Source organism: Poecilia latipinna, unplaced genomic scaffold, assembly GCF_001443285.1.
Source record: "Poecilia latipinna isolate Pla-1442-1.1 unplaced genomic scaffold, P_latipinna-1.0 Scaffold4703, whole genome shotgun sequence".
In the NCBI taxonomy this organism is placed as follows: Eukaryota; Metazoa; Chordata; class Actinopteri; order Cyprinodontiformes; family Poeciliidae; genus Poecilia; species Poecilia latipinna.
In genome coordinates, this window is record NW_015117319.1 from 6,098 (window position 1) to 19,678 (window position 13,581).

A 13,581-nucleotide genomic window follows, 5' to 3' on the forward strand; every position below is an offset into this window, starting at 1 on the left:
AGTTTATCGCGTCCGTAGTTTATCGGGTCCGTAGTTTATCGCGTCCGTAGTTTATCGCGTCCGTAGTTTATCGGGTCCGTAGTTTATCGGGTCCGTAGTTAATCGGGTCCGTAGTTAATCGGGTCCGTAGTTTATCGGGTCCGTAGTTTATCGCGTCCGTAGTTTATCGGGTCCGGAGTTAATCGGGTCCGTAGTTTATCGGGTCCGTAGTTTATCGGGTCCGTAGTTTATCGGGTCCGTAGTTTATCGCGTCCGTAGTTTATCGCGTCCGTAGTTTATCGGGTCCGTAGTTTATCGGGTCCGTAGTTTATCGCGTCCGTAGCGGTGGTGTAGATGGAGTTGTGGGACAAACGACAGAATCGGTTCTGATCGTTGATGAAAATCTCAGTCAGGTGTTTTTACCAAATGCCCCAACGAACTCCCCCACCCCACACTACATGTGGCCACGCCCCTCAGTGTCTCCTGGCTCCGCCCACTTTGGGGAGTCTTCCTCATTGCGCCTGTGGGCGGGGCTTAGCTTTCTCTGGCTCGGTCAGACTTTGATCTGGACCCGTCTGACCTGTAGCAGGCGGCGCCGTACGGACACTCCGGTCGCTCGTCGTCCTCCTCCTCGTAGTCGGCGTCTCCAGGGTGACTGCTCTCCTGGAAGTGAAGCGGGTTCTTCCTGCAGAAGCAAACGGCAGTTTTGAGAGCCGGCTGGTCTCCAGCTGATTCCCCGCCTCCCAGCAGGGGGCGCTACCTGTAGCAGTCCTTCCCGTAGGGACAAGCGGTTCTGACTCCAGGCCGGGTCTTCTTCTCCTCCTGCTGCGATTTCTCAGCTGCTGCGCTCTGTGATGGTGCAGAGCTGACCTCTGACCTGCTGGGTCCAATCTGACCTCTGGAGGTCGACTCATCCCAGAGGTCATCCTGAAATCAGAGCATGGCCACTTCAGTCTCAGAGGGAAAGACAGCCGTGTCCCTCATGTCCCAGACACTCGTCCCTCTCTGGCTCCTTTTTGGTGATAATTAATCTCATAATCTCAATAATCCCAATATTACAGAAGCTGAAGAAACCAGAAGAAACCAGTTTGTGAAAATCATTCTGACTCACCGACTGATTTTAATGTCCAACAGAAAAGTCGGGACATTTTGGCCGACCTGCGTCTTCTCCAACCGGCCATTTTGAAAACATTCACCTCTGATTGGCTGCCCCAATACATTCTCTCATTCTGATTGGTCTAGAAACAGGAAGTGTTACAGACGTTATCTGGCTGTTTGAAGCGATGGCTTCATCCGTGGAGCGAACCTGAACCGGCTCTGCCAAGTCTGTGCGCGCGCAGCCTGCTTCTGAAGGACCGGCTGTTGGGCTGATCCAGAAATATATCACATTTTTAGCAGAACTGAACTTAATTTACCACTTCAGTCCTTCTGGAAATTATTGTTAGAAATTTCTGGCATTATAATGTTTTCAGAATTAGATTGTAATCCTTTAATTTCAGAATATAATAATTTTTTTTATTGCAAATGTACGACTTGGGTTCAGAGAATATTGTGGAGTTTCTCAGATGTGTGAAGTCGGTCTGGAAAAGTCGGAGCCGTTTTCTCCTCCATTCGGACCTGAAGCTTCATGGTTTCAGGATCATTGTTTCGCTCATTTTCTGGAAAATCGTTTTCCTTTTAACATTTAAATGTTTTTAGATCATCAAACAACTTTTACAACAAATAGAATTCCTTAGTATTGTGGAAATTTTCAGATATTTTCTGAAGTTTTCATCAGCAGCTATACTGACTGTTTGTGTTGGGAGGATTTCTTCCTCGCTGCTCATCGCCCGACTCTTCTTCCTCGGCCTCTCTGCCTCTTCCTCGCACAGCTCCGCCCCCTCAGGTGGGGAGGATAGAGTGGGCGGGGCCTGAGTGGCAGCAGGTTTACTTCTCTTCACGCCTGGATGAACAAACAGCCAGTGAGTGTCTGGCCTGCAGAAAACCACTAAATATGTGAAAACAAGCAGCTAATATGTTTAATATTTTAATTATGAATAATTTATATTCTCATTAAGTGATAGTCTGATCAACTAAATGTGAAACTTTACTGTAGAGAATGAGTGCTCTCTCTCTCTTGCTCTCTGTGAAGCCCATTCCTGCCCTGCTTGCTCTGTTTTTGTCCTGCCTTTTTCTCTTTTTCTACATTTTTTGAGCCTTTCTTTGCACATCATCCAAATCTAGAAATTATGGATCTGGCCAACCGGTCTCTCGATGCAATTGATCAAATTTCATTGAGAGACTTTGTCTGGGCTCTCCTCTGCCCAGACAAGCTAACTGGGCAGAGGAGAGCCCTCCTGTCCTGCAGGGTCGTACCCAGAGGGATACAGCCTGGATTTATTTGGATTCTTGGCTCATCGGCAAATTTGTGATGGACTTGGCCGAACTAGTGAACAGAGACACAAGTTGGATGCGATTCTTGCCGAGACTCGCAGCTCAGCTGAGGACTCTAAAACTCACTAACGAGTTGGAATTGATCTTGGAGAAGTCGCTAGTTTCGGCTCATGACCAAACTACAGACTTTCGGAGAGACATTAGGGAAGATTGAAATTTATGGTCTTCCCGACCTAAGACATTCTGCTTCTGAATTGGCTTTCCCCGTGTGGCCTTGGAAGGGCTGCATATTTCTAATCTTCTTGAAGATATGTAAACATATTGCTCAGTATTTTTACTAATTTAGACCACACTTAGAAAGTCCAGATGATACTTACTTACTTACACTTATCTAGCATCCCAGAACAGGGATTAGAACGTGGAATCCATAAAAACTACCTCAGCAACTACTTTTTAGACTCCTATTCTTCCAACCCGGAAAAGGAAATAGTCCAGAGGATACTTACTGATGCTCATCTACCAACCCTGAACAGGAGCATCTAGTTTATTTACTTTGGATCAACATTATTAGCTTTTTCTTCTTTGGTTCTTTCCTTTGGTTTGTTATTTTGTTTGTATTTCCTTTCCATTCCTGTAAATCGCTTTGTATTGCCTTGTTGCTGAAAATGTGCTATATAAATTACCTTAAATGTAAATCAATATTTGGAGGAAACCTGATCATTCGATCAGGCCCTGGCTGTAACTCCAAAAGACGTTGCCATGACGATAGTTGCCGCGTTACCTTTGGAGGCTGGAGCCGCAACAGCCGCCATCATCCAGGCAGGTAAGACCCGCCTCCTGGGAGGGGGCGGAGCCTCGTCGCTCTGAACGCCGTCCAGACGTCGAGTCAAGACTTCCTGTCAGAGAAAAGCAACTTCCTGTTGAGTTCCACACAGAGATCAACCAAACACAGAAATGTCTCATTAATTCCACATATTATTGAAAAATACTGTGATTTTTCAAGATAAAATGCTAATTTTCCATGATTAAAAGCAGAATTTTATTAAACTTAAACTAAGAAATTCTAATTTTTAAAGTCCAAAAGTGTCAGAAATAAGTGAGAAGTTTTCAGAGATTATAAATTCAGATTTGTGTTTGGATGGAGGAGGGAATGCAGCAGACGGATCTGGAGAGGAAGTGGAAGCAGGAGCCGCCATTCCCACCTGGATCCTGATCAGACTTCTGGCTGCTTCTTGTCTGACTCAACGCCAGGCAGAAAGTTAGGCCTTTAATCACTGAGTATATAATTTTTTACTTGCAGATTTATGATTTTGAATGTATTTTTGTAAATATGTGAAATTAATCTGGACGTTTCTGAGTGTCTGGAACCTCATTCTGAACATGGCCGCCTGCAGACCATGGAGGTCTGTCTCCTCTGAGGACACAGACCTGCCTGAAATCACTGCTGTGCCGGTTCCTGTCTGCACAGGAAGTCTGTTCCTGACCCAGTCTGACCACCGGAGGAGCCGCCGCATCGGACCCAGCAGGAAGAGGAAGAGCTCCTTCTTCGTCTTCAAAGTTCTGACTGTTTCTGCAGAGAGACGGAGACGCAGTTAGTGCTTCAGCGGGACATGAGAACAAAGCACCGCTCCGTAATTAACCTCATCCTGGTAATGAGAGACGCCCGTCATCGCCATGACAACGCCTGGGAGGCGGGTACCTGGGCGCGCTCCGCTCTGCACCGGCGGCTGCCACCCTGTAGATGAAGCGACCTGGCAGCAGAGAGAACTGATCTCCGAGGTGAAGCCGGTGCCAGGAGCCTCTCTCCAGGGGTCGGGGGTCATCGTTCGGGGACAACAGGAGGAAACACGGGTTGATGTGGGTCTGCTGGGAGGAAGTGATGTATGAGTTTCTCTGTGCCATAGCGCCCACTGCTGAGTACGATGCGTAGAGCTAAACGACATCAAACTGACATAAAACTAGAAAAAAAATGCTTTTCTGAATTTCTGAGAGAAATTCTGCTGCTTTCGAGAAAAACATGAAGAAATGAGGAAGTTTAAGGGGAACCCTTCAGCAGATAATGGAATACAATCAAATATCACCAAACCCTAAAAAATTATCAGAAGCTAAACAAATAAGAAATTAGGGGAAGCTAACACTAAACCGCTAACGCTAACTATTAGGACAACTGTGTCTCTCATCTTCATCTCCTTCTAGCTGATGACAAAAACAGCAGCCATCTTGAAAAATGGCCATGGGAATTGCTAATTTTTATGCTTGTATCAGTTCAGTTTTTACAGTAATATTTGAACTCTGATGATATAAGTAATAAGTGAGGAAGTTCAGCTGTTCCTGAACGCACCGGTTTGAGTCGCAGCTGTCCATCCAGGTTCTCCAGCAGACAGTGGCGTCGGGAAACTCTGGTGTCACTGATCTGGTGCCGAAACAGGAATAGTCCATCTCAAGCGAGCTCCAAAGATTTCTATCTCAAGTTTTCTCTATACAGACAGAAACAGACCGACTACAGAAACCTGCAGAAAGAACGAGTTTGATCTCCCTTTAAACTTTAAAAATATTTCCTCCAGCAGAGGCGACGTCCCACCGTGTGAGAGCAGTAACTGGAAAACACACAGCAGTCTCCGAGTGTATAGTATACATCATACTGTACCAGAACCATGTTATATAAAACATAGCAAATGTATCCAGAAACAGGATGTCCCCCTTGTCTGGTTGTCCAATACGAAGCTGCCTCTCAGTATTCTGACCTTTGAACCTCTTCAGATAAACTGACAAGTGCGGAAATATGATAAAATCATTTGAAACCCCCAGAAGGACTCACCCCGAGGAAGGGACCCCGGCCCAGCACCGTCTCACCCGGCGGCAGCTGGACCAGATCCCCGCCATCCACCGGGACCAAGCCGAAGCCGGACATGAGGCTCTGCTCCTGGCGGGACAGAGAGCGGCGGTCCCCGGCTGCCTGCTCTCTCAGCCGGAAGACAGCGGAAGGTTTTAAAGTCAGATTCTGGAGGACTTATCGGAAGAAATGAGTTTAAATAAGAAACTAAGAATAAGAATAAACAGTTGGAAAAATAAAAAATGAAAACAATTTAGCTCCACGGGACAACTTTCAGATTCGAAACTTCCGGGATCCAAGAGAGCATGCGCAGTAGAGAGAACAACCAAACTACTCTGAAAACATCGACTTTTAACATCTTTCTGGTTAACTACAAAATATTCCCATATAATAAACATTTCAAAGCATTTTACATCACAATGGATAATACAGGTTAATTCTGCATATCTGCTTTCACTTTACTGCGTTTATAATTTTAATGGGTGGGCTGCTTGTATTACTGAAAATACAGTAATAAAAAATAAAAAAAAACATTTACCAAATATAAATTGGTAAATGAAAGTAAAAAATATTTTCAAAAATATATATTTTTTGATTAATAAAGCATCTAAATCTTATGTAAAAGTCGCTTTTAATAATTTATTTTAAAAAAGAAAAGAAATTTAAAATAAATAACGGTCGGGTGTGCTTTTTACGCATGCGCCAAACCTTCCTGACGTGTTGACGTCATATCTCATCGTAAACAGCCGTTGGGACATTTAAAGAGCTCTGCTGCGAAGCCTTCCTGTAGTGCAGGTAAAATAGTCACTTCTTTAAAAAAAAAAAAAAAGTAAATGGTCGACATGTTTTTATGAACTCTGATAGAAAGTTTAATAATTATTGTCGCAGTTTATGTGGGATTTAGAGCCTGGAACAGTTTCCGAGGAACTGCTTCTGCTCTGCGGGGAATAGAGGAAATGTGGCCGAAAAATTTAAAATTTTCTATCAATGATGGACAACAAAGTCTTCTGTGTTTTCACAAACCGACCGATGACAAAAACGATCTGGTCCTAATAGTCTGCAGGGACTTTTTGGTCCAAAGAGAAAAGAAAGGACAGGGACAATCCTTCCTGGGGGATTAAACTCCCTGCAGGGCCGATCTGAAGTCCGGAGGGGCCCTGGGCTCACTGTAACCTCCAACCCCCAGTTTTATCCTTTTCAAGTTTATCTGTTTGTATTGACTTGTTTATTTATATTTATATTGACTTATTTGTTTATCATGGGCACACTAGGTTTTAAAAGAAATCTTAAGATCATAGTGAAACTGTAGATGTTCAGTCTGAAATACCTTTGAGGTTCCTTATGTAGCCAGTGTATACTATTAGTTTTCTTTACTGGTAACCTAGTCTTATACAGTCGGTTAACCTTGATGTGTTCTGCGTTGTGTTCAGATGAAGAAGGGATTCAAACCACTGGAGTTGCTGGTTGATCTTTAATGCAGGTTGCTGGCAGAGCCCTGCACAAATAGAAATGGCAGATAAGCACATGGAGAAACCCTGTGACTAACTAATAATATCTGCTCTAACATTTACGAAAAATGTTCTGAACTTGTCAAAAATAATACTCCACTGTATGTATTAAAACAAATAACTATTCACAGCTGCATGTACTTACAATTATTTTACATATTTCATAAATCGCAAGCTTAACCAAAAGCAAAGAAACTTTCCTACCTTTTCTCAGGCAGCTTAGCCAACTGAGGGTAGTACAGTCCTGATGTCATAAGACACTCTCTTAAAGTGACAGTACAGGTACTAGTGTTTACCAAAATAAATAAAATAATACAATTCTTAAAATATAACAAAGAAAAAATAGGATTCTTCAGTGTTAATCAGGATTTGGTGAAATTTCAAACATTATAATAAAAAAATAAAAGCACATTTTCTAAACTTGTTACACTTACAATTGCTTGTTTTTAGATTTGTTGACAGCTTTAAATGAATATTTGTGTTTCCTTCTTTGTAATTTCTGGGTTATGTTCAGGTAGTTTCCTGTCAGATGTCAGATTATTTTACTGAAAATAAACCATCTTTACTTCCAAGGGAAGCTCCCTGTCTTTGGAGGAAGATCCCTCTCTCTCCTCGCTTCTCCGGACCTCAGCATTGGTTCTGGTTCTGCTCCAGGACTGCAGCTCCCTCCAGGTGTGTAACTGGGTGTGTGTCTCCGGTGGTCCACCCTGTTGCAGTATTATGCAGCATGAGTCTGCGGGGCCCTCGCCAGTGTTTCTGCTCTGTGAGCGACAAGCCGGCCTGACGTCCCTGGAAGCTTGCGGCTCTCAGAACTTCGCAGAGACTCTTCCCATGGAGATGAGCGTGAGGATCTTCAGAGAGCTGGATGCAGAAAGCCTGTGCAGAGCCTCCAGGACGTGCAAACTGTGGCGCTCCATCATCGATGACAGCGAGCAGCTGTGGAGGCAGCAGTGCATGCTGGTCCGGGCCGTCTGTCGCCGGGAGGTGGACAGCGACCGCAGCGATGGCCTCTCCTGGAAGGTGAGTTTGCTGCTGCCCTGGGCACAGAGCCCTGCTGACGACACGCGTCGTTGGGTTTGGAGATGAACCCGATCAGAGCCACTTCTGCACCAGGTCTACTCTTTGTTTGGCTTTTTGTTTTCTTTACACTTTGTGTGTGGATATTCGTTTACATCTTTTGAAAGCATTACCTAAATTCAGAAGTTGCACATGTTTAAAAAAGCTTAAATAAAGTGTCACAATATAGATGGATTTGCACATAAACTAATCAGTTAATCTGAATTGTTTTCATTGTTTTGGGGTCAGTAATGAAATATCTGGTTTGAACTGAGTCCAATCAAAGTCATTACTGAGTGTTGCTGCTAATTTCCCCGACCATAGTCACTTCTGCTAATCTGCTAATTTGCTAGTAGTGGCGCTACTTTTGCGTTTAGCATTTTTGCAAAATATTTAGCACTTCCCCCAATTAAACTTTTCTGGATAAACTCTAAACCACTAATTTACTTGGGAAATTTTATGCCTTTACTGTTAATCTATTTGTATGGTTTGTTTTTGAAACGACCATTAGTATTATTTTGGCTGATATTATTATACATTAAATAAGCAAATAATCAAACCATAACAGTCGACTAAAAGCACAATAAGAAACTTAATCATAGCAAAATGTTCTGCACCATTTCAGCCTCAGGAGATGATTGAGGGATGAAGAGATGCTGATTTCTGGTTCTTTAGGCTCTAACGGGTCTGCAGTTCCTCTCCTGATCCATTTTGCTGGTATCACACTGAGCCAGATGGACACATTTTTTAAAATTTGTCTTTATTCATCCTCACTAACATGTTCAGCCTGGGATTTGAGTCTTCCCTCTCAAGTCTGCATCTTTACGAGAGGTTTTGGTTCTAAGGACGGTGGAGGACGTTTTGAAAAGACCCGAGTTGATAGCAGCCCACCGCGGCTGCGTAGTGTCCGTCTCTAGGCAACAGCGTCGGTCCGTAGCGTTCAGGGTCCCTTTAGCTCACACCACGGCAATTTAGCTGACTTTAATATTTCCTGTGTTTTATTTTGGTCATTATTGTTATAATTAGTGTTGATATGTGTGTGATAGGCGAGTCTATCGGACATTTATAGAAATACGGAACAAATCGGTTCAATACGGGACGGTTCCGTATTTTACGGGACGGGTGGCAGCCCTAAATACCATGTTGGCGCACCGCTTTAGTGTTAGTGGAACTAATGTTTATGATCAGCGCTTTAGGCTTAGTGCAGCTAGCTCTAGCTAGCACAGCTCACTGCAGTGAGTAACTAGTAAAACATGAAGGAAAAGTCAAATTTACAGTAAAGTTTTGACCTCCAGCTGCTTTCTGGATGTTTTTCATCAGATGGAAACGTTTTCAGTGGAACAGAAAGCTCCATTTTGATGTTTAAACCTGATGGAGCCTCATGTTTTCGTCTCTGAGCCTCTACCTGTTTGATTGTGGCTGCAGATCGAGGCTCTGCTGCTTCCTGTCCTCCTTCTTCCTGTTTCCTTTTCTCTCTGGTTGTTTTAACCATAGACATAATATATTATGTCTCTTATATTATGTCTATGGTTTTAACGGCGGCCAGTCTGCAGACAGGAAGCTGACGTGCTTCCTTCCCCACCAGGTGACCCTTCTGAGGAACTACAGCCGCAGCCGGGTGAAGGCGGCCTGGCTAGCCGGCCGCTACAGCGGGGTGCGCTCTGCGGACGAGCTGCTGGGCAGCAAAATGGCGCCGCTGGACGCAGAGACCTGGGGGGAGATCCTGCAGGCGGAGCTCGACAGATGATGAAGAGGAGGATGAAGCACTTCTCCCTGATTTTGACCCTAACATGTTTTTTTTCTCTGAGTTCATTTTAATGCAACACAAATACTGTATATATATTTAATGTTTTTTAAAGAAATCTGATCATGGTGGATGAATTTGGTGTAAATATATGTGATCTGGAAGTTCTGTTTACGGTCCACTTCCTGTTTCCTGTCTGAGATGTGAGTGATGTCAGTGGGCCATCAGAAAGCAGAACCAGCTGATCCGGGTCACAGTGTTCTGACTATCTGTCATACCCGTAAATCCAGCATACCTTATGGTAAAGCTCACATCGACGTTACGTCACATGCTGCTTACTCTAAATCCGTCATATCTGTATAAGTTTCATTTTGTGCGTTTTATTTCTCATAAGTTTATGGTAAATTTTATTTAATTAAGCTGATTTATAAGAAACGTAACATCGATTAGCGCATTACCACAAGGTTTGCTGGATTTACGAGGTATGACAGATGGTCAGAACACCGGCGCCTCGGGACGCCCCCTGGCGGCCGGTCTGGACATGGCAGCATCATGTCTGATCCTGCTGATTGGTTCCTGAATGTAACAGCCAATCATCATGCAGCAATCATCATTTATCTACAGAGAAAGCTGCATGAAACACATTTATTAATGCTGCTGTTGATCGTAGCGGTCTCACTTTCATATAGTAAAATGAATTAAATGTAAACTTGTAACTAAATGGTTTAAATTCTGCTGAATGAACCGACCAGAAGGTTCTGGAGGGATGAAACTGATCCTCAGCATGAAGCGCATCACCTCTAACAGACTCCTCATTTAAAACTGAAACTGGTATAAAACATCCTGAGCTGAGAGTCGGGACTCGTTAAACTGAAAACCTGGCTGGGCCCACGCCTCCACCTGTCGGAGCGATTCCCCACTTCATGATGAAACATAAATCATACAGAACGACGCTCATGTTCCCTCGAAGCAGACAGACGTTTTCATGTATAAACTGTTTCAACAGGAGAATTTTGTTTGTGAAAATGTGAAGTTTGAAAAAGCGTGAGTGAACATTCAGCCTCTGGATTACACTGTAAAACTGAAAACCTGAAAAAATCTGCATAAAACTTCAATCATGATTTAAAAACAGAAGACGTATCAAAAATCTGTCATTTGATAACAGCTGAACGACTGATTTGTTTAAAAGTTTGATGGTTTTTAGGCTGAACTGCCAGAGAGCAAAACGTTTCAGAATTTGGATGAATTTCAATAAAATTTATAATAGTTGAAATGACCACAAGTCAAAGAGGAGGCTGAACATTTTGATATGAATTATATCTATCCATCCATTTTCTATACACCCTTGTCCTTAGTGGGTTAGAAGCTGCTGCTGCCTCTCCAGAGGCGGGTCACCTGGACAGGTCAGCAGTCTGTCACACAGCAACACAGAGACAGACAGCCATGCACACACACTTACAGAGAGACCAGTTAACCTGAGGAAGCCTGAGGAAGCCGGAGTACCCAGAGAGAGAACCCACCATGCACAGGGAGAACATGCAGACCTTCTTGCTGCAAGGCAACAGCTCCACCAACTGCGTCATTGTGGAGACAATATGAAATATAGAACACTGATAATCGATCACCGTAAATTAAGTTTAAAGGAAATTAAAAAACACAAGAAGAGAAATAATCTGAGTTATGATGAAAACTTGATCCAAACATTTAAAACCTGAAATTATTCAACATGTCACTTTATGGGCTTAAATAACTAAAACGACATGAAGCTCCAAATATGATCAAATGAAAAAAGACGGAATCCTAAAAAATAAACAACCTTAAACTAAAAAGCTCATCAGCGTTGAGCCAGAGCTGGCTCTGCTCTTATTGTGAAAGGTGCGACCGGAAGCCGCTGGTCCCTCTCAGCATCCTCTCCTCCAGCAGCCGGAGCCGCATCCCGGGAACATGGACGACGTCCCGCCGATCATCACCATCCAGGTCGCGCTCCGGATCCAGCCGAACGACGGACCCGTCTTCTTCAAGGTGGACGGAACCCGCTTCGGCCAGAGCCGGACCATCAAGCTGCTGACGGGATCCAAGTACCGGGTCGAGGTGGCGGTGAAGCCCGGAGCCCTGGAGGCCACGTAAGATTCCTGCGCGCTGCGCGGCGGGGGTGGGAGGTCAGAGGTCATCAGAAGAGAAGAAGAGAGGAGAGACCCGCTGGGTCTGCAGCCTCCTCTTCCTCCTCTTCCTCCTGCAGGCCGCAGCATCCGACACCCGCTGAATAAATGATGCGGGATCAGGTTGGATGTTTGCGGTTCGCAGTTGGTTGAAGCTCCTTCAGAGAAATCAGCCAATATTCCGATTATTGGTAATAATTAGACAGTATGTGATTCAGGCTTACATGTGGATCACACCTGGAGACACGTGACTCCTTACAGCAACAGACATTCTCAGTTTAATGAAATGAGGAGAAATGTTTGTCGTCATAATGCTGCGTCACAGCAGGGGCGGCCCCAGAGAATATCCACCAGGAGCCGCAGCCAGGCACAAAAGCATCCATTTCAATAATTCTCTTTTTTCTTCTTTATTTTTTATGATGGCGTTATAACTAAAAAAGAAAATTCTAGATAATTTCCCTTTTTATTTCTTTCTATCTCTTCAGTATAACATCACAAAAGAAAAAGAAATTATATATAAATATCTTTTTTTTTCTTTGAGTGACACAAAAAGTAAAGAAAAAAGGTATAATTTATTTTTTCTTCTTTATTTCTTGGTGTAACTTCAGAAAAAAAGAAATGATAAATAATTTCTTAGGGTGTGAAAACTAAAAAAAAACTTATTTAAGATGTTACAACTAAGAAAGGGAGGAAGAACACAAGGAAGAAAAATAGGAGTTATATGTATGTAATTATTTCTGAATTTATTTATTGATTAGGTTTTTGTCTTGATTGTCAAGACAGTCTTTGTATGGGAGGAGGGGGGCATATTTCCAGGTGGGGCCACGGCCCCCCGGGCCCCCAGTCCAGGCCGGACCGTGAGTCCGACCCCTGAGGTCACGTGACGAGCCCTTCCTCTTCCTCCTCTTCCTTGCAGCAACATGAACATCGGAGGAATCGTGTTCCCTCTGGAGCAGCAGTCCAGAGACGAGGAGTCGGTGGTTTACCACGGGCGCTACGACACCGAGGGCGTCCCACACACCAAGAGCGGAGACCGCCAGCCCATCCAAGTCAGCATAGAGGTGAGGTCATGACCCCAAGGAGGCACTGAGAGCTGCTGACCTTTAACCTCAGAGGAACCAGAGCCTTGATTTATCCCCAGGGGTCCGTTTACATCAGACCTGATTTGGCCATGAAACTACCGCATTTCATGCTCTGCCTCCCGTAGCAATATTTTTATTATAATGTAAAATAATAATGATTTTCTCTCCGTAAACTCTGGGCTTCTGCTCGTTCTGCTGCTTCTCAACCCTTTTCGGGCCAGCGCCCCCCCACCCTTTATCCACTGCCCCTCATCAAAGAATTTGTAGGCTATTTTGCACTGAATATTATTTTATTATTAATATTACTATCATTGTTGTTGATGTTTTGATTTTTATGCTTGTTTCTGTATTTATCATCAAAAATAATTTCCCAGAGAACAAAAAAGCCATGAGAATAGAAATGATTTTTACAGGCGTCTAAGAAAAATGCAATGAATGTTCATCTAAAAATTGGTAGGTAAGGTAATTTTATTTATATCGCAGATTTTCAGCAACAAAGTTCTTTACATGAGTTAAAAGGAAATACAACCAAAATAACAAACCAAAGGAAAAGAGGAAAGGACACATTAGCGCAAATGGCAACTTTCAGACAAAACAAAGGGGCAAAACAGAGACATGAGTGAAGGCGGTGATGTCACAGGGCCACGAAACCAGGTTACTGAGCCCCTGGCAAAGTCCGATAAAGGTCTTGTTTATCTAGGAATGTCCTTGGGACGCTCAGCTCCACAGCTGCATGGATACAGGAGGGGGTGAGGAGGGAAGAGCCTTGTGTTTACATATCTTCAAGGCAGTGACGGCGGTGAGGTTCATAGCTGGTGAGTGTTAAGGAAGAATATCTAAATTAATT

At 43.7% G+C, this 13,581-nt stretch overlaps 3 protein-coding genes across 4 annotated transcripts; 2 read left to right on the forward strand and 1 right to left on the reverse strand.

Moving 5' to 3' along the window:
- Positions 1-7: 7 nt before the first annotated feature.
- On the reverse strand, positions 8-5,665 carry LOC106942938 (aprataxin and PNK-like factor). The gene is made up of 8 exons (XM_015026291.1): positions 5,171-5,665; positions 4,694-4,765; positions 4,052-4,215; positions 3,781-3,922; positions 3,134-3,248; positions 1,770-1,921; positions 740-906; positions 8-664 (listed from the first exon to the last, which is right to left on the reverse strand). Exons 1-8 carry the CDS (start codon positions 5,261-5,263, stop codon positions 514-516), a joined length of 1,056 nt encoding a protein of 351 aa, XP_014881777.1. The 5' UTR covers positions 5,264-5,665; the 3' UTR covers positions 8-513.
- A 182-nt stretch (positions 5,666-5,847) lies between these two features.
- fbxo48 (F-box protein 48) lies at positions 5,848-9,663 on the forward strand. Of its 2 annotated transcripts, none has more exons than XM_015026292.1 (3): positions 5,848-5,980; positions 7,267-7,713; positions 9,335-9,663. In XM_015026292.1, the coding sequence occupies exons 2-3, from the start codon at positions 7,414-7,416 to the stop codon at positions 9,494-9,496; spliced, it is 462 nt and encodes a 153-aa protein (XP_014881778.1). In that variant the 5' UTR covers positions 5,848-5,980; positions 7,267-7,413; the 3' UTR covers positions 9,497-9,663. The 2 variants fall into 2 exon arrangements, with proteins under 2 accessions (XP_014881778.1, XP_014881779.1); XM_015026293.1 differs by having other exon boundaries at positions 7,272-7,713.
- A 1,698-nt stretch (positions 9,664-11,361) lies between these two features.
- On the forward strand, positions 11,362-12,744 carry LOC106942940 (CB1 cannabinoid receptor-interacting protein 1-like). Its single transcript, XM_015026294.1, has 2 exons — positions 11,362-11,616; positions 12,569-12,744. Exons 1-2 carry the CDS (start codon positions 11,438-11,440, stop codon positions 12,723-12,725), a joined length of 336 nt encoding a protein of 111 aa, XP_014881780.1. The 5' UTR covers positions 11,362-11,437; the 3' UTR covers positions 12,726-12,744.
- Positions 12,745-13,581: the final 837 nt, after the last annotated feature.

Coding starts and splice junctions, on each gene's coding strand:
- LOC106942938 (XM_015026291.1), bottom strand. CDS start 5,263: ATGTCCGGCTTCGGCTTGGTCCCGGTGGATGGCGGGGATCTGGTCCAG. Junction 4,216..4,693: donor GACAGCTGCGACTCAAACCG/GTGCGTTCAGGA, acceptor TCCTCCCAGCAG/ACCCACATCAACCCGTGTTT. Junction 3,249..3,780: donor ACAGCAGTGATTTCAGGCAG/GTCTGTGTCCTC, acceptor TTTCTCTGACAG/GAAGTCTTGACTCGACGTCT.
- fbxo48 (XM_015026292.1), top strand. CDS start 7,414: ATGCAGCATGAGTCTGCGGGGCCCTCGCCAGTGTTTCTGCTCTGTGAG. Junction 7,714..9,334: donor GCGATGGCCTCTCCTGGAAG/GTGAGTTTGCTG, acceptor CTTCCCCACCAG/GTGACCCTTCTGAGGAACTA.
- LOC106942940 (XM_015026294.1), top strand. CDS start 11,438: ATGGACGACGTCCCGCCGATCATCACCATCCAGGTCGCGCTCCGGATC. Junction 11,617..12,568: donor CCCGGAGCCCTGGAGGCCAC/GTAAGATTCCTG, acceptor TCTTCCTTGCAG/CAACATGAACATCGGAGGAA.